Genomic DNA, 18,020 nt, shown 5'->3' with positions numbered 1-18,020 from the left:
CCTGGAGGGACAGAGTCAGGAGGAAGGGCAGGGGACCTGGCTGGAATTAAAGGGAGATACCAGGGAGTAACAGATGCTTGTTTTTCTGTTCTTCTGCCCCCTCCCCCACTACGCCCCCCTCCAGCTTCCAGGGCTGGGCAGCTGCTGGCCTGGATCTTCTCGGGAGAAACTCCCTGCCCTTAACCTCGAGTTCCAGATGCCACAGCACCTCAGTTTCCTTGCAAGCCTATGAGGCGAGCTGAAATAAGGAATTATTCTTCCCGGGACACCGTAGTGGAAAGTTCTCCAAGTTTCAGGCATTCCCCCTCACCCCCAACCCAACCCCGCCCCCCAACACGCGCGCGCGCGCACACACACACACACACACACACACACACACACACACACGCACACACACACGCACGCGCGGTGTGCCCTGACAGCAGGCTCTACCACCCTCTAGTGGCCAGAACAGAAAGGACGCTTCCACCCAGCCCACCGGGATCTTCAGCCTCTAGCAGGGAAAGTCGTCTGCAAGACGCCTGAGACAGAAAACCCACAGCACAGTTTATAAATGAGAAATCTGAGGGTGCCCGCGGTCACCCCGAGAGTCAGGGGCACGGCTGGGACCAGAACCCAAGTCTCCTGACTCCCACTTTCACGCCCCCTCTTCCCCTCCCCCAGACTCATCCCGGGGGAGGGCAGGTGCAATTGGAAAAGGGTGTCCCTCGTCGCCCCCCGCAGAGCCACGCCTGCACCTCAAATCAGCTCGCGGCTTTGATAACGGGGGTCCGTCTGAGGACCTGGCCGCCCTCTGACAGTCTTTCAGGATTGTTCTGGACTTCGCGCAGCTCCCGTCGCCGCGGTGACAACACCGTCCCTTCCCTCAGCTACCCGGGTCTCCCGGTCTCCACGGTAACCGGTGCTTTGCGACCTTCTGTTTGCAGCCGGTCGCGCTGCCAGTGCGGCAGTGGTTGCTGGGCGACGGCGGCGCGTGGCAGGGACCCGGGCGGTTCCTGGGGGGCAGGTGGGGGGAGGGGTCATGGCGCTGGCGGGGCCCCCGGGGGGCGCGGGCTGGACCTGGCGGCCGGTGGCCCGGGACGCGCTCCTGGCGCGGGCCTTCCATTCCTGCACTGAGCTGCGGGGACGCTTCTACCTGGTGGGGGGCCTCCCGGCCGGAGGGGCGACGGAGCCGAGCGGCGACACGGTGGTCTTCGACCCGGCGGGGGGCCAGGCCGTACGGCTGGGGGCCCGGGGCGGCCCGCGGCGCAGCCACCACGACGCGGCGCCGGTGGGCGGGCGCTGGCTCTGCGTGGTGGGCGGCTGGGACGGGTCGCGCCGCGTGGCCACCGTAGCCGCGCTGGACACGGAGCGCGGAGCGTGGGAGGCGTGGAGCGCGGCCCCCGGCAGCCGCCCACCCGCCGGCCTCAGCAGCCACACCTGTACCCGCGTCTCCGACCGCGAGCTGCGGGTGGCGGGCCGGGAGGGCGGGACCCGCACCCAGCGTCGCTACGGCAGCGTCTACACGCTACGGCTGGACCCCGGCGCCCGCACCTACAGGTATGGCACCCCGGGCCCCGCACCGTCCCCCGTCCCTTCATCTGTGCTCTGGAAAAGCGCAGGGGAACAGAATCGCAAGCACTCCGGCCGCAGCCGCACCCCGGCACCCGCCTCCCCCCGCACCCACCGTGACTACGATAGCGAGCTCGTTCTCTGCCGCTGCTACCCTCTCTCTCTCATCCGACCGCTGCTCGGTCCCTGCCTCCTTTCCATGCTTGGCACCACAGAAAGGGGCTGGGGAAAGGGCAGTACAGCACTTGTATTTTCCAGAAAACCCAACTCAGGCCCGAACTGCTGCATATCCACAGCTATAAGGAAGAGGGCTGTCACACAGCCTCACGCTCGGGTCACTGCGCTGCCCTGCTCCAAACTCCCGGGCCCCGCCCAGGCCACCAGCTCCTGCTCTTTGGGGGCTGCAACTCGGCTGAACCAGAAGTAGCCGGGCACTGGAGTCACGGGAAGCTTGGGGTACCTGTCGACTCACAACTTGTTAGGGTGGAAAGGGGCAAAAACTGGGAGGCCCAAATCCCTCCAGCCAACACCCCTTCTTTCTCCCGCAAGGAGGAACCACCTGCTGCCCCCCGTCTGAGGGAGCAGCTTGCCAGGCTTGTGAGCACTGGGCAGGGGTCCCGGCAGGGGCCCCGGGGCCTGCGGCATCACTCGTGTTCCGTGGTGGGGCCCTTTGCCGTGCTGTTTGGCGGAGAAACTCTGACCAGAGCCAGAGACACCATCTGCAATGACCTGTACATCTATGACACCCGTGAGGGCCGGCTGGTTGAGGCGGGGAAGAGGGTGGGGAGAAGGTGGGAAGACGAGGAGGAGCCCCATGGTGCCAAAACGGTACCGCCTCAATAAGCACCCTCTGCTCTTCCCCAACAGGCAGGTCCCCTCCTTCGTGGTTCCACTTCCCCTGCGCAGACCAAGGGCTGAAGCGCGTGGGCCATCGCACCTGCCTTTGGAATGACCAGCTTTACCTGGTTGGGGGTTTCGGTGAGGATGGCAGGACGCCTAGTCCACAGGTTTGCATCCTGGACCTTTTTATCTAAAGAACATGCCAAGACACATCGCCAAGCCCCCGTTTTGTTGCAAACTCGCGGCGCGTTACCACCAGACCGATCTGCCTCATTTCACCTGCTTATTAAATTTCAATCTGAGAGTCAACATTTGTCTCTGAATCTTTTGGGGGGGTGGGGGAGGGCAGTGAATAAGGAGATACATCTTTATTTGCAAGGGAAAGGATAAAATATGGGGCCTCCTCCGAAACTGTGAACCATCAGCCCGATGGAGCCAAACCCCACAGATCATGGGCTTTTTTCCATGCCTCATGCAGATCCCGCCCCTAATATTGGGAGAAAGCTTGAGGCTGGAGCTGAGCATTCTGACCAAAACATTTAATTAACAAAAAAATATTACAATAGCAGAGAAAATAATAATAATAACAATAAAGAGAAATCAGAAGAAGTGGGAGTCAGGGTAGAAAAAAAAAAGCAAAGGCCTTGGTCCCTAGGAGACCAACACTCCGGCTGAGGTGGACTTGGCCCCAGCCCCGTCGGAGTTTTCCTTGGCTGCCGGCTTGTCATCTTCCCCCATGAGACGAATGTTGTGCTTTTCCCGGAACTCATTTAATTCTCTTCCCTTTGCCTGAAGCTGCTGTGTAAGTGTCTCAATGATCTTCTGTATCTAGAGGGCCAGCGATAGGATTACATGAGGATTTCAGGAACAACCTTCCCCTACCTGGGATGGACTATAGTTGGGGGACGGGAAGGAGAGAGGACACCTGTAACCTCACCTTTTACCAAGTATTAATAGTAGAGCCGAGACCCTAAAAGTATGCCTTTCTCAAACACAACGGCGTGTGAGCTTTAATGTACGTTAAGAACCACTTGGGCTGTTTATTTTTAAAATGCCACTCCGTGGGGTGGCTGGCTGGCTGGCTCGGTCAGTAGAGCATGTGACTCTTGATCGTGGGATTGTGGGTTCGAGCCCTATGTTGGGTGCAGAGAGGACTTTAAAAAAAAAAAAAAAGGATGCCACCCCATAGGCCCCCTAGCCAGTTGTTCTGAATCGGTGGGTCCAGGCAGCTGCATTTTGGGTCAGGCCTCCAGGTGACCTGGATGCAGGTGTCCCCGGACCACACTGTGAGAGACCCTGCTCTCACTGCTGCCTCTCCCCCTTGGGAGAGCCAGGCTTGTGAGCCAGGTCACAGAGTGCCGGGGAAGAGGCCGCCAGCCAGCAGTCCCTCCTGTGTGAGGAGTTAGACTTTGCACAGCATAAAAAGCACAGGCTGACAGGCTGCACGTGCCATCTTCAACATGGGTGCCCGCCCACTTCCTCCACCATGCTCCCCCAGTCCCGGCCTCCCTTCCCTCACCCCTCGGGGCCCAGAGCTTGTCCGCAGGGACTCCCGCTCACCTGCTCCTTGTTGCTCTCCAGGGCCGGCAACACCTCCTTGACCGTCCGCTCCACCAGCACGCCTCCCACCATGCGGTAGCACTTGCGGGCTTCGTCCACCTCCTTCAGGGTGTCTATCACCAGGCTGGGGTGGGAGGACAAGGCCGCTCGGAGAATCCAGCCCCGCTCCACGGCAGCCCGCCCTTACAATGTGGCCTGCCCGCCGCTCCTGTTTGCGCCTCCCCAACGCCCTCACCTGTGCTCATTCAACTCCATCTCTAGCTCGGCTGCCTTGGACGCCAGACCCCGCTGTTCCTGTCGAAGGCGGTTGAAGCCAGCAATGACCTTAGAAGGTGAGAAAGAGTTAAGTGAGAGAGGAGACAGCGGGCACGGCAGAGGGTCAAGACACAACACAGGACGGCGAGCTTTGGACACCTCCCTTAGAAAAGGAGTAGAACCCACGTCTGTCATTTCGACCTTCAGTCTGTCCGGAAGCCACTCACCCTGCACTGAGAGCCTGCCCGGTGTGAGAGAGAGCTCTGCTAGTCCCTCTCGCAGCTTCCCGTGTGGTGAGGAACAGGCATGTGTAACTCAGGATGGGGTGGAGAGCCACTGGGGCACCTGCAGAGAGGCTTAGACTTGCAGGTAAAGAAGGCTGTTCGGAAAGACTCTGTGGTGAGTTAACTCCTGTTTGGACCTGCCCAGCCGGCATTCTTCCCACAGGGGAGCCGCCCCTCCTTAGCTCAGGGGGTGCTTGTGGGGCTACCATTCACAGGACCCTTGGCCCTTGACCACAAGGGCGGTGACCTGTTGTTCTATACCAGAGTCTCTGTACAGGAACTGATTTGGGGGGTAGAGAGAAACGGGTACGGAAGACAGGTGCAGCGAAGGCAACTACTTGTCCTGCAGAGACGATCCTCCATTCCTCCTCCTGAAATCCCCAAAGCTGCCCTAGTTCTTGAACTTGGTGGGACTCAGTTATTTAACCTTTCTCTTCATTGTGGTCAATTCTGTGAACTACCCGCCAGCCTTCCAAAACACTCCTTCAAAAAAGAAAAGGTTGCTCAGGGTCCATGTCTGTAGCCTGGAAACCCCAACTAACATAGGCTTCCTGACAGACACGGCCTTAACTGAAGCCTGAAGGACGAGAAACTGGGGGAGGAAAGGGTGCAAAGGAGGCATAAGAAGTAACACACATAAAGGCCCAGAGAAATGATTACTACCAGCTCCTTGTTCCCCAGAAACAGAGCAGGGAACCTAAAACAGCGTGAAAGCCAGACTGGGTACTAAAATCACCACCTCCGTCACTCTCAGTACAGGGCTCTGATGACTGTGTTTAGAAAGAAGTACCAGATGAAAGGCGGAAAATGTAATGAGGAAAGAAGATCGTGGGGGTGTGTGTGGGGCAAACATGGGGCCCAGAGACAAAAAACCAGGTTCAAGTTGGTCTGTGCCATATATTGGCTCTATGGCCTTGGACATTTAATCCGATGGTTCTCAACCCCGGCGCCACGTTAAAGTCCCCAGGAGAGCATTTTCAAAACACAAATGGTGGAACCTCAGAACAATTACACAATCACTGGGTGAGGCCCCTGGGATCTCAGCACTTCTAACACTCCCCCATAATTCTAATGTGCATCCAGAAAGGAGAACCACCGGGTTTCCCCCTCTGGGCCTGAGTTCCCTCACCTGTGACACACACAGGGTCACCTACTTTATAGAACTGCTGTATGGTGTGGGCTAGTTAGGAAAGGGCTTCGTAGGCAGGAAAAGTGCGTTAACTGCTGTCATGGCCTTCTCCCCAAATCCAAGTGCCCCCTTGGCCCTTCCTGATCAGCTGAGGGCCGTGGGCCCGCCCACGCTCTCGCTCCCAGCCATATCCTGCCCAGTCTCATGCTACTGGTGACCGCCTCATCTTTACTAGGACCTTCTATCCCATACCTCTCTCCACAAGGCTCATCTACAGCTGATAAGACCCTGCTGGCTGGCCTGTGCCACCCCTACACCTCTTTTCCTGCTCAAAAAACCAAGAAATAAGTCTGACTAGGAGGCCGTCGCCCCAGTCGTATGCTGCCTCCTCCCGGCCACCAACCTTTGATCTCCGTGTACTTCTCGCACTCATTGCAACAAACGCTTTGAAACCTAACTCCACTACCTATACCAAACTATTCCATTTATGGTTAGCTTTTCCTTCACTATCGATGTTACAGATCAAAGTAATTTCATCTATGGAAATTCCACAACGAAACCAGATTCTAGATGCTCTCCCAGCATCCAAATGACCCTCTCTTCTGGATGTATTTTGTTGAACACATCAGTGAAATCAGCTTAAGAGTCTAAAATTTCTGAGGCCTAGACTTATTTTCCTTAGTAATTAGTAGGAATCTACTTTTCAGCCACCAATTTAACACAACTAAAGGCAAGAAGAGGTTTTGTTTTCAACTCCAATTTTTCTTCAAACATTATTGCTAATTAACAACCCCTACTTCCTCTTGGCCCAGTTTATGAACTTTTAATCAAATGGCAAATTAAAATAAATCTATTTCAGTGTATGAGTTATCTACAGTTATTATGGAAAATTTCAGCCACTGGTGCACTTAAAGGAAATGAAATCTCTTAGCAGCTAACCGTAACCTAACTGTAAATTAGATGCAAAATAAGCCCATAGTAACCTGCCAATGAAGACAGAAAGGCTGTGATGTATTCCCACGTTCTTCCTCTGAAAATACTTTTCTAATGGTCTTTTCCCTTATGGCCAGACTTATTTTCTTTCTCTTTCCCTTATTGCCATTCTCCTAAAGTTGTCTGGCGTGAGAAGGGATGGTTAGGTCAGTGTTGATTCCCTCAGCCCTACTAAAATCTTCATCTTACATGTAAACATCCCTACTGAAAAAGAATCCAATTAAATTAAAATACCAACTGTTTATCCTATTCAAAAGTAACTTCAATCCTGGCAACTATACAGAGCTCTTTACATTCTTGGCACACTTTTATACAGGACATGGTTTTCTACCCCCACCCCCCCAGCTTTACTGACATAAAACTGACATATTACATTGTGTAAGTTTAAGGTATACATTATGATTTAGTATATGTATATATTGTGAAATGATTGATAATAAAGTTAGTTAATACATCCCATATGTTAACCCTCTCTGTGTGTTCACATATAAATGCATATCAATTCCTTAAATTTTTTGGTAGAAAAGCTTTCCAATTTTAGTGCATTTCTAATTTTCAACTATGCAGGCCTGCCTTCTAATCTTTACTGTTGTCTTCTTTGAAATTTTAAATATGCAAATGCAACCTCTTTTAAAAAAATTTTTTTTTTTTTTTTTTTTTTTTTTTTTAAATTTTTTTTAACGTTTATTTATTTTTGAGACAGAGACAGAGCATGAACGGGGGAGGGTCAGAGAGAGAGGGAGACACAGAATCCGAAACAGGCTCCAGGCTCTGAGCAGTCAGCACAGAGCCTGACGCGGGGCTTGAACTCACGAACCGTGAGATCATGACCTGAGCCGAAGTCGGACGCTTAACCGACTGAGCCACCCAGGTGCCCCTAAAAAAATTTTTTAATGTTTATTTTTGAGAGAGAGACAGAGACTGAGCAGGGGAGGGGCAGAGAGAGACAGAGGGAGAGGGAGACACAGAAACTGAAGCAGGCTCCAGGCTCTGAGCTGTCAGCACAGAGCCTGACGCGGGGCTCCAACTCAAGAACCGTGGGATCATGACTTGAGCCGAAGTCGGACTAACTGACTGAGCCACCCAGGCACCCCTGCAACCTCTTTTTAAATACCTGTTTTTTCCACAGTCCTACAATATTGCACCTTCCGCCCAAGGTTTGTAAGGAAAAGAACACTACTATATGCCAGGCACTCTGCTCGACTCTATCTCATTTAATTCTAAAACAAACAAACAAAAAAGCACAGTATAAGACCTGTACCTTCATTTTATGGGTCAGTAGACCAAAGATGGTGGAGAGAGAAAGAGGGAAGAGGGAGGAGGGAGGAGGGAGGAGGGAGGAGGGAGGAGGGAGGAGGGGAGGGGAGGGAAGGGAGAGGGAGAGGGAGGGGAGGGAGAGGGAGGGGAGGGAGAGGGAGGGGAGGAGATAGGCAGCAGGGAAGGGGACAGGCAGCAGGGGAGGAAGAGGGAGGGGAGGAAGAGGGAGGGGAGGAAGAGGGAGGGGAGGGAGAGGGAGGTGAGGGGAGGAGATAGGCAGCAGGGGAGGGGACAGGCAGCAGGGGAGGAGGAGGGAGGGGAGGGAGGGGAGGGAGGGGAGAAGGAGAGAGAGAGAGAATGTGTTAGCGCAGTAAGCTGCGGAACTGGTACCTCTCCCCAGCTCTGTGGAACTCTAAGGACCCTTTTCTAGCTGATGTATTATTCCCAGCTTGTCATCCGTCACCTCTCATAGAGGTCAAACTAGGGGGTGTCTGGCTGGGCTCATTTGGAAGAGCGTGTGAATCTTGACCCAGGGATTGTGAGTTCAAGCCCAACATTGGATGGAGAGATTACTCAAAAAATAAAATCTCAAAAAAAAAAAAAAAAGAAGTCAAACTAGTTTTGTATGATTTATTTGCCTGCTTTATTTTTTCTTTCTTTTTTCTTTTGTTTAATCACTACCGTATAGTTTTGGTAACTTCACAAAAAATCTGCAATCAATACCTTTATCCCCAAAATGTCCTTTGGTCTTTTTTTTTTCTTGTCCTTTGGTCTTCTTACCTACGTGATATTTACTCTTATTGGTTCACTGAAGAATAGAATAACAGGTCAAGAATTACGACTGGATGCGTCTGGAAAAGCATTTTATAGGGTATCACTCACTAAATATCTTCTTTTCAGTTCAGTGCCCTCTTTTCCTGACAAACATACTCAGCTGTCAAAGAAAACTTCTTTGACCTTATTACTCCAACAAATAATGGTTCTAAGCCCTTCTCTTCATCTTTTTTTTTTTTTTTTTTTTTAAAGTAGGCTTGCCGCCCAGCATGGAGCCTGTTGTGGGCCCCAAATCACAACCCAGAGAGCAAGACCTGAGCTGAGATGCAGAGTAGGGCACTCAACTGACTGAGCCACGCAGTCGCCCCTTCATCATGTTTTTAGGACTAGTCTATACTCACTGCCTCGACTTCCTCACCTCCCATTCATTCCCAGCCCACTTTAAATTGCTTTCTATCTATACTAGTTATTAAACTATTACTACTTATTAAACTAACTTCTCAAAGATCACGAATGGCCTCCTGCCTAACCCAACAATTTTTTCTCAATTTTCACTCTGCTGCTTTGAAACTCTCTTAAGTAGCACACGGTAAGGTGGAACTAGCCCAGACTTCTGAGTCTATTGTGGACGGGTTCATATCCTAGTGTTTTTGCTGTTTACTTGCTGTATGACCAAGCTACTTAACTTCTCTTGGTTTCCTCATTTATAAAATGCAGTTAATACACCATAAAGCAGGGTTTCTAAACGTCAGCACTACTGAAGTTTTGGGCAGGAAAATACTTTCTTATGGGGGGCTGTCCTGTGCATTGTAAGATATTTAGCAACCTCCCTGATTCCACCTACTAAAAGCCAGCAGCAACTCCTACTTGTGACAACCAAAAATGTCTCCAGGCAATGCCAAATTTCTTGGGGGGGGGGGGGGGGAGTCCCAGCAAGCGGAGAACCATTGTCTCAGGGTAGCAATGAGGACTGAACTGAGAGGCCCAGTGTAACGTACATTCTCTTCTCACTTTTAGCTTCCAGGACCCTTCAGTTCCTTGGTTCTCTAACCTGTCTTAACACTCCGTTCCCCTTCCTGAAGTTCTTCCTCTCATCCCAACAGTGGAGAAGGATCTAAGATTCTTTTCATAGCACTTCTCCCTTTATTACCTATACTATTTCAACTGGTATTCTTAGCTACCTCTGTGGTTCCAACAACTGCCTTCATTTGACTGCCTGCAAATCCAGGCCTCAGAAATTCTAGACCCAAATTTCAAGTTAGAGGAAGGCATTCGGAAGTCAGTCAGCAATGGCTTCAAAATCTGTGAGCGAGTTACCCCTTTTCTGAATCTCAGTTTCTTCACCAAGAACATAAAGGTAGTATCAGTCTCCTAGCATGTTTGTGAAGATCAACTAGTTACATCAAGAACTTAGGACAGGGGCGCCTGGGTGGCTCAGTCGGTTGCGCGTCCGACTTCGGCGCAGGTCATGATCTCGCGATCTGTGAGTTCGAGCCCCGCGTCGGGCTCTGTGCTGACAGCTCAGAGCCTGGAGCCTGTTTCAGATTCTATGCCTCCCTCTTTCCTCTGACCCTCCCCTGTTCATGCTCTCTCTCTCTCTCTCTGTCTCAAAAATAAATAAATGTTAAAAAAAAAAAAAAAAAAAAGAACTTAGGACAATATCCAGCAGAAAACAGATTGTCATTAAATGGTAACAATTAGCACGGAACATTTCCACTTAAATGTCCTACGGGTACCGTAAACTCGGGTCATTCAAAGCTGAACTGATCATCTTTTACCCCGTTTTAAACTGCTCCCTTTTCTTGTCTCCCCCAGTTCTGCTAATGACACCACCCTGGCCCTCCAGGTAGGAAACCCTGGTTTCGTCTTTGAACACACCTTTATCGCAACAACTGCCAAGTTTATTGCATCAATCTCAGAAATTTTTCTTTGGCTCCCTGACATCACCCCACTTCGAGCCTTCATTATCTCTTGTCTAAACTACTCCCGTCGTCTTCTAAATTATCTCCCTAGTTTTGGACTCTCCAAATTCATCCTATACGCTGCTGGTGACTTAATTTTCCTAACACTTGGATGACACAGCAAACTGTTCGTGACATATTAGGCTTACAATGCAGATTGCAAAATGGTATATACTGTACGATGCTATTGTACTGGACCAATATTATAAAGTATGCAAATTCGTAAAGAACACACATCCTCCCTTTCCATCTACACATGCATATACAAAAACATAAAAGAGGGGAGAAACCTCTTTTGGAGTATATCAAAGGATATACTCCAAAATGGTAATAATAGTTATCTTTTGGACAGTAGGCTCATGGGTACATTCACTTATTTTGTACTTTTTCCTGTGTTTCCCACATTTTCCATAATAAACATGCCTTATTTTAGGTAGCAGAAAAAAAAAAAAAAAACAATAGTGTACCATATACCCTTCTGTGACTCGGGCACTGCTTACATTAAAGAGTTCCAAATTCTTGGGGCGCCTGGGTGGCTCAGTCAGTGGAGCATCTAGCTCTTGATTTCAGTTCAGGGCATGATCTCACAGTTCGTGAGTTCAAGCCCCCGCATAGGGCTCTGAGCTGACAGTGCAGAGCCTGCTTGGGATTCTTCTCCCTCACTCTCTGCCCCTCCCCTGCTCGCTCGCACACGCTCTCTCTCTCTCTCTCTCTGTCACACACACTCTCTCTCAAAATAAACTTAAAAAAAAAAAAAAAAAAAAGGTTCCAAATTCTTTGCCATGCAAAGACTCAGCTTGCTTTAAGCACCACAACTTTCTTATACCTTGTGATTTAGCTAAACTAACGACTCACTGTCAGCCTGTGCTTTCCCTAGGTCTCCTCTTCTCATCCTATTCCCTATATTCTATTTCCATTACCACCTGTTCAAATCTATCCAATCCTTCAGGCCCAGCTCAAATATCTTTAATACGGTCGTGGTGTAAATGGAAAAATAGGTCTGTCTGATTCTCAACTCGCTCACTCAGTTAAAAGCCCCACCCTTCCAGTTACTGACTTTGGGTGAGTTAACCAAAGTCTCTGAAACTCAAATGTCCTTACCTACAATATAGGTAGGTAAGGTATAGGAAGACAACATAACCTACCCAAATGGCATAATAAATTAACAGAAGATCAAACAAATGCCTAGTACAATGTTACTTCCTTCTATCTTGTTTATAAGGGACCTATGTAGCTCACGTTTGCAGCAGTGATAAATCATACACACACACACACACACACACACACACACACACACACACACACATCTTTAAAGTCAGCTCCAGGCCCAACGTGGGGCTTGAACACATGACCCTAAGATCAAGAGTCACATGCTCCACCTACTGGGCCAGCCAGGCGCCCTGATAAATCTTCTATTTTTTACCCAGTGTTCTCTCTAGAACACAAAGACCACAGAATGCTAAGCAAGAACAGCCTCCGAACTCAATTATCACAACCGCTCAGCCCTCTTTGAGGGGTTCTTTTCTTTCTCCACAACCCCTTAAATATTGGCTCCATCCTCGTTCTGCTTCTCTTCTCACTTTCTGTACAAACCCTAGAGGATTTCACCCACAACCGTGGCTTTGTCTACCATCCATAAGCTTATAATTCTCTAATCCGTATCTCTGACTCAGGTTTCTGTAACTCAAGATTTATAAATCAAACCAACTACTAGATGTCTCTACTTGACCGTCCTACAAGAAACCCAAACTCAACCCCCGAAAATAAACGTATTTTCCCTCCCCGACATTTCCGATCTTCCTACATTCTCTACGGCACCAGCATCCATCAAAGACAGAGATCTGAGAAATATCCTAGATCCCTCTCTATCCCTTTTCCCCCACATTCGAGTCTTGCACCCCATGCCATACTTTGTCTACCTGCACCCTAAACGTGCCAGGCGGTTTTATGCCTCGGTGCTTTTAAGTACCTTATTCCCTCTACCTAGGAAACTCCCCACTTCCTTCTTTGCCTGACTCACTCCTCTCATCCTTTAGAATTCACTGGAAGGAATATCTCTTCCAGAAGGGGAAAGAAGAAAAGAAAAACAAAACAAAACAAAACAAAACCTAGCATTTATTAAGCACATACTATATTCCAATCACTGTGCAAAAACACTCTGAATACCTTTTTTGACTAATAATCAAAATAGTGATGAGGTACGCACCATTATGCATAATTTTTATTTTAGAGCGTGTGCACATGCGGGACAGAGGGAGAGAATGTTAAGCAGGCTCCACGCCTGGCACGGAGCTCGACTTGGGGCTCGATCCCACGACCCTAGGATCATGACCTGAGCCAAAATCAAGAGTCGGATGCCCAAGAGACCGAGCCACCCAGGCGCCCCTGCACCATTATATTTTCACAGGAGAGCAAGGTGAAAGAAGTCACCTATACAAAATAAATAGCAGAAATGTGATTCAAACACAGATCTGTCAAACCCAAGTGCACTTCTTACGCTCTAAGCCACCCCACTATACCACAGCTTCCCTTTCCCACCCATTCCTCGAATCTCATAACCTCTTGCTAGGGGGTCCCTCCTTTAGCTACCATAAAGAGGGGCCTGTGTGGAATACTGTACATTGAGTCTGTGAGCTAACTTGAAAACAAGATCTAGGTTTCCCTATACACAGCAGAGGGCCTGGCACAAGGCAGACCCTCAGAAAGTATCAGGTGTCTTTTCCCTTCCCTTCCATCTCTCTCCCCCCTCCCCCGCAGAAACTCTCCCCCCCCCCCAAAACCCCACAGCACTTTATACCTGTTAGAACACTCACCTTCTGCCTCATATTAGCATTTTGTATGTGTTATTTTACTACGGGCTCTTTGCATGGGGCAATTTGAAAAACCCTTATGCGGATACCTTTGCCTGTAGCAACTGTTCCACAAATAAATGATAAATGAACCTGTAATTAGAAGAGCTCTTGTTTATGTTTTCCTTTCTATCATGGAGATTTCTTCCCACTCCCATTAAAACACTAGCCTCACTATTAGCAAATGGCTCCCATGCCACAAAAGGCTTTCTGAGTTATTTATCAAACATCTCGCGATGCCAGAGACTGGCGGAAATGCAAACTCGGGTTAGGAAAGGGTTTCTGGTCGCTAAAGAAATTCAATCTTACAATGAGTCCCGAATCAAAACAGTATGAAACACTAGACTGTTCGAGTATGTGAGTCACGTGGCTCTGCAGGGTGAGGGCGACTGTCAACGTGGTTTCAGGGTCACGTAACAGACCACATACAACCAGCCCGTTGACTAATCCCCTGGGATTCGTTACGAGCGGCCTTGCCCAGCCTATCCTGTTTGAGGGTGCGGAGAAGTGGGGAAAGTGACGACCTATCTCCCCTCACAACTGTGCATCCTCCCACACCCCGCATCTCGGGGCTCTCGCCTCCTGCTGGCTCACCCAACACCCCCAAGGGAGGCGTGGCCTTCACCTACCAACCCTTTGGCTCTCTCCCTGGGGGCTCGGCCAGCTTCTCCAAGGACCCTCCCCTCTCTGGGCGGCCTCGCAAAGGTGGGACTGGAGCGAGGCCTGCACCGGCCACAAGCTCCCCCCCTCTCTCCGCATCGACTTCGGACCCGGCCCGGCTGCCCTCCTTCGCGTTCTCCGCTCCTCACCTGCTCTGCCGACACCGCCCCTTTCCCCGCGCCGCTGCCGCTGCTCTTGCCGGCGCGACCGCTGCTCTCCGCCATCTTCGCCGCCTGCTGGGCTTCCGGCCTGCGCAGCCCCGCCCCGCCGTGCGTCACATCCGGTCTGGCAGTTACCGCCCACTCGCCCCGGTGCCTCTGCCTCCAGGCCGCTCTTCGGTTCGGATCCTGCGGATGGTTTTGGCTGTGTCTCCATGTAGGACCTACCGTCTGCCCCGCCGGCCGCGGTGAATTCCGCCTGCGGTGCTTTAACTTGTGCAACAGAGACACTGCCCCTGGGAGAGGGGCAGAACCCTTTCGGACGGGTTAACCGGAGAGTGGGGGCGTGGGTTGGGATCTGGGTGCCAGTGCCCTCTGCCCAGCACGGGGCGGTGGGAAAGGAGGGAAGGTGAATTTCCCCTCAGAGATTCCGGGGTGGGGGGGGGGGGGTGGTATGTTTTGAGCAGCAAAGCTGTGCAGGTGTGCAGTCAGGAAGAGAGACTGGGAAAAACAAGGAAGTTTCATGGAGATGACTTTTGAAGCGCGGATAGGTTTGGCTGAGGAAAATGGCTTCAGTTTAATATGAGATCACTGGAAGTCGAGGTATTCAGGTGCCCAGTAAAGCCCTTTCCTCCATCTTCCCACTTTATGATCTCTTCCTGTAGCCCATAATTACTTACAGTAAAGAGTGTTTTGAAGACTTAGGGGGTGTTACTGGCAGGGCCCCGATTCGGCCCCACAGTGTGAAAAGTCAGAGAAGCCTAGAAATGTACTCCTTGAGGGAGGGGCCGGTGTCCTGATTTCTCACCGTCTTCAGGCTGGGCTTCATCATCAGGCCTCCTCACCAGCTCCTGTCCCTTCTTTTGTGTCCTGGACTCCGGATCCCTCGACCGTCAGTACTTTGTGCACAGCCCAGGTAACACGTTTTGTTCTGTCCTCAGTGCCTCAGTAGATGCTCAGTAAATGTTTGTTAAATGACCAGATGGTGGGAAACACTGGGGTACCAACCATCCACAGAACATTTCATCAGTGGGTGGTTGTGCCCCGTTAAGAGCACAAATCAAAGGGCAGTCCAGCCCTCCCGCCTCCCCATTTGAGACCCTGATCATTAAACTGGGATTTTCCCGTGCTGGGAAATCTGAGTCCTGCCTTGTGCCATTCACAGGCCCAGAGCCATGGCCATCTTCTCTTCTTCCTGGGAACTACCGCTGGTGGCTGTGTGCCAGGTAACCTCAACCCCAGACAAGCAGCAGAACTTTAAAACATGCGCAGAGCTTGTTCGAGAGGCTGCCAGACTGGGTGCTTGCCTGGCTTTCCTGCCGGAGGCATTTGACTTCGTTGCGAGGGACCCTGCAGAGACGCTCCGCCTGTCTGAGCCACTGGGTGGGAACCTTTTAGGAGAATATACCCAGCTTGCCAGGTATCAGGGCAAGGGGGAGGAAAAGGTAGTTTCTTTGTTGGGCACTTGTCCCTGAGTTGCCAGGTGGGAGGGTAGAACCTTGAGAAGAGTCGTCCGTGTCGCCTCCTCCCCCTGCCCCCCTCCTCCCCCAGGGAATGTGGACTCTGGCTGTCCTTGGGTGGTTTCCACGAGCGAGGCCAGGACTGGGAACAGACTCAGAAAATCTACAATTGTCATGTGCTTCTGGACAACAAGGGTGAGACTTCCGAACTCTCCAGCCTCCCTCTTCCCAGGCTTCGCTACCTAAAGTAAGATCCTCCAGAACTGTTACGCAACTCTTTGCTTGGTCAAGGGGCATTTGTACTTGGCATCCTAGCTTACAAGCTAGCTCCCTGGGAGGAGAGGAACGAGGTTGGCTGCTTCTAGGGCACCAGCACTGAGCACTCCTTCTCCATCTTGCTCCAGGGTCAGTAGTGGCCACTTACAGGAAGACCCATCTGTGTGACGTGGAGATTCCAGGGCAGGGGCCTATGCGTGAGAGCAACTCTACCATCCCGGGGCCCAGTCTCGAGTCTCCTGTCAGCACACCAGCAGGCAAGGTGGGAGTTGTGAGAGGAGGAGATGCGGGATCAGGAACACGAGGGAGGAGAGTAGGAACACTCTGAGGTGGTAACAGAGGCTGGAAAGCCCTAAGGAGCGGGGTAGGGAGGTAACGACTAGATGCCGTGACAAACAGAATAGGGGTGTCAGGCTCTTTTTCATTGCAGGTTGGTCTAGCGATCTGCTACGATATGCGCTTTCCTGAACTCTCTCTGGCATTGGCTCAGGCTGGAGCAGAAATACTTACCTACCCTTCAGCTTTCGGATCTGTTACGGGCCCAGCCCACTGGGAGGTAAGAGACCCTCCCTTCAAAACCCAAGGGCCTCCTCTAAACTTCCTTCTCCACCCTTGGCCCTACCAGCCGAAGAAAAGATTTTCCTCCCCTTCCCACCCAGGGGGAAGCGTTCATTCCCTAGATTGCTGCCCTTCACGTTAGAGAACAGGTAACAGTAAATCATTCCTAGGCAGTTATCAGAATGGTCACAAGGAGTAGACTGGCCTGTAACATCCGTCACCTATCGATTCCCCACTGGACGTTCCATGTACGTGAGTGAACGCATGTCTCCTCATCCCCAGGTGTTGCTGCGGGCCCGTGCCATTGAAACCCAGTGCTACGTCGTGGCAGCAGCACAGTGTGGACGCCACCACGAGAAGAGAGCAAGTTATGGCCACAGCATGGTGGTGGATCCCTGGGGGACAGTGGTGGCCCGCTGCTCTGAAGGACCGGGCCTCTGCCTTGCCCGAATCGACCTCCGTTATCTGCGACAGCTGCGCCAACAGCTGCCTGTGTTCCGGCACCGCAGGCCGGACCTCTACGGCAGTCTGGGCCACCCACGGTCTTAAGACTGACTTCTGTGAGCTGACACTCCCATCGTGAGCTGGCGTTGCCGTGACTTGATGGCAGGACCCAGGCGCGGCTCCCCTCACGTGGAGAAGCTCGACTGCCTTGGCGGAACACAGGCTCAGCTTCTCGAGAAAGAAGAAACTTTCGCCTGAGCTCCCATTTCAGTTTCAGAAAGGTGGAATTTTCTACAGTCACTGTTTATTTCATGAAAACTGAAGTTATGCAGAGGGCTGAGCAGCACTGGCATTGAAAAAAATAGAATCATCAGAAAGTCTGTGTCTGGACATCTCCTTTGGGAGCTAAAAAGGGGAGGTGGGGTCGTACCAGCCGGACGAGGCTCCAGTTCTAGGCCTTCTGGCTCCTTCGACAAGCCTCCCTGCCCCGATCAAAGTGCGACACTCAGTGCATGTCCCGGCCCCACGCTCCCAAGCTTGAGCATGGGAGTGGGGTGGGGGGGGGGGGGGAGGAAAAAGGAGAGAGGGGTGGGTACTGAATGACTTCGCTTTCACCTAGACTGCCCTTCGCCCAAGCCAGAAGAAAGCAAAGGGGAAAGGGCTGCAGGGTACATGATTTATTTTCACTTGAACATGGAAGGGAAGTCTCACACTCCCCCTTCCCCTTTCCAGGGGGAGTGTATTCTTATCAGCAACCCCTTTGCCATCCGCCCTGTGCGGGAGCAGGGAACTAGGCTGCCCTAGTCCTCTTACCTCAGACTCCCTTTCGGAGGGTTTGACCAAAGGGGGGAAAAGGAAGGCGCCACCCCAGGCAGAGGTTTCAAGCCATGGAATGGAGGAAAACGAGGCAGAGAGGAGCAGCACCAGAGGCCGGCAGAGAGTGGAGAGGGCCACAGCTTCTTTGTTTTTTAAAAATTCTATAATTTGGGAGAGGGTGGTGATTAGTTTCCA

At 51.4% G+C, this 18,020-nt stretch overlaps 3 protein-coding genes across 7 annotated transcripts; 2 read left to right on the top strand and 1 right to left on the bottom strand.

The window, feature by feature from the left end:
* Positions 1 to 1,001: 1,001 nt before the first annotated feature.
* Positions 1,002 to 2,700, top strand: KLHDC9 (kelch domain containing 9). The gene is made up of 4 exons (XM_060644509.2): positions 1,002 to 1,539; positions 1,848 to 2,007; positions 2,101 to 2,299; positions 2,419 to 2,700. Exons 1-4 carry the CDS (start codon positions 1,022 to 1,024, stop codon positions 2,583 to 2,585), a joined length of 1,044 nt encoding a protein of 347 aa, XP_060500492.1. The 5' UTR covers positions 1,002 to 1,021; the 3' UTR covers positions 2,586 to 2,700.
* Positions 2,701 to 2,909: 209 nt separating this feature from the next.
* Positions 2,910 to 14,387, bottom strand: PFDN2 (prefoldin subunit 2). The gene is made up of 4 exons (XM_078440664.1): positions 14,263 to 14,387; positions 4,187 to 4,275; positions 3,952 to 4,075; positions 2,910 to 3,219 (listed from the first exon to the last, which is right to left on the bottom strand). The coding sequence occupies exons 1-4, from the start codon at positions 14,335 to 14,337 to the stop codon at positions 3,043 to 3,045; spliced, it is 465 nt and encodes a 154-aa protein (XP_078296790.1). The 5' UTR covers positions 14,338 to 14,387; the 3' UTR covers positions 2,910 to 3,042.
* A 2-nt stretch (positions 14,388 to 14,389) lies between these two features.
* Positions 14,390 to 17,391, top strand: NIT1 (nitrilase 1). 5 transcript variants are annotated; one of them, XM_060627563.3, is made up of 7 exons: positions 14,391 to 14,519; positions 15,089 to 15,187; positions 15,437 to 15,691; positions 15,823 to 15,926; positions 16,136 to 16,269; positions 16,438 to 16,563; positions 16,848 to 17,391. In XM_060627563.3, the coding sequence occupies exons 1-7, from the start codon at positions 14,467 to 14,469 to the stop codon at positions 17,112 to 17,114; spliced, it is 1,038 nt and encodes a 345-aa protein (XP_060483546.1). In that variant the 5' UTR covers positions 14,391 to 14,466; the 3' UTR covers positions 17,115 to 17,391. The 5 variants fall into 5 exon arrangements, with proteins under 5 accessions (XP_060483548.1, XP_060483546.1, XP_060483547.1 ...); XM_060627564.3 differs by having other exon boundaries at positions 14,400 to 14,488; XM_060627566.3 differs by having other exon boundaries at positions 14,494 to 14,680.
* The last annotated feature ends 629 nt before the right edge of the window (positions 17,392 to 18,020 follow it).

The sequence above is a fragment of the Panthera onca genome, chromosome F1 (genome assembly GCF_046562875.1).
Source record: "Panthera onca isolate mPanOnc1 chromosome F1, mPanOnc1 haplotype 2, whole genome shotgun sequence".
In the NCBI taxonomy this organism is placed as follows: Eukaryota; Metazoa; Chordata; class Mammalia; order Carnivora; family Felidae; genus Panthera; species Panthera onca.
The sequence above is the reverse complement of the archived record's forward strand: the minus strand, read 5'-3'. Positions and strand labels throughout refer to the sequence as shown.

Excerpts from the sequence above, each read along its gene's own strand:
- NIT1 (XM_060627563.3), top strand. The coding sequence starts at position 14,467 with ATGGTTTTGGCTGTGTCTCCATGTAGGACCTACCGTCTGCCCCGCCGG. Across the intron at positions 15,692-15,822 it reads GAATATACCCAGCTTGCCAG|GGAATGTGGACTCTGGCTGT; the intron begins GTATCAGGGCAA and ends CTCCTCCCCCAG. Across the intron at positions 15,927-16,135 it reads TGTGCTTCTGGACAACAAGG|GGTCAGTAGTGGCCACTTAC; the intron begins GTGAGACTTCCG and ends ATCTTGCTCCAG.
- KLHDC9 (XM_060644509.2), top strand. The coding sequence starts at position 1,022 with ATGGCGCTGGCGGGGCCCCCGGGGGGCGCGGGCTGGACCTGGCGGCCG. Across the intron at positions 1,540-1,847 it reads CCCGGCGCCCGCACCTACAG|CTATAAGGAAGAGGGCTGTC; the intron begins GTATGGCACCCC and ends GCATATCCACAG. Across the intron at positions 2,008-2,100 it reads GGAGTCACGGGAAGCTTGGG|GAGGAACCACCTGCTGCCCC; the intron begins GTACCTGTCGAC and ends TTCTCCCGCAAG.
- PFDN2 (XM_078440664.1), bottom strand. The coding sequence starts at position 14,337 with ATGGCGGAGAGCAGCGGTCGCGCCGGCAAGAGCAGCGGCAGCGGCGCG. Across the intron at positions 4,076-4,186 it reads ATGGAGTTGAATGAGCACAG|CCTGGTGATAGACACCCTGA; the intron begins GTGAGGGCGTTG and ends CTCCCACCCCAG. Across the intron at positions 3,220-3,951 it reads TGGAGAGCAACAAGGAGCAG|ATACAGAAGATCATTGAGAC; the intron begins GTGAGCGGGAGT and ends CTGGCCCTCTAG.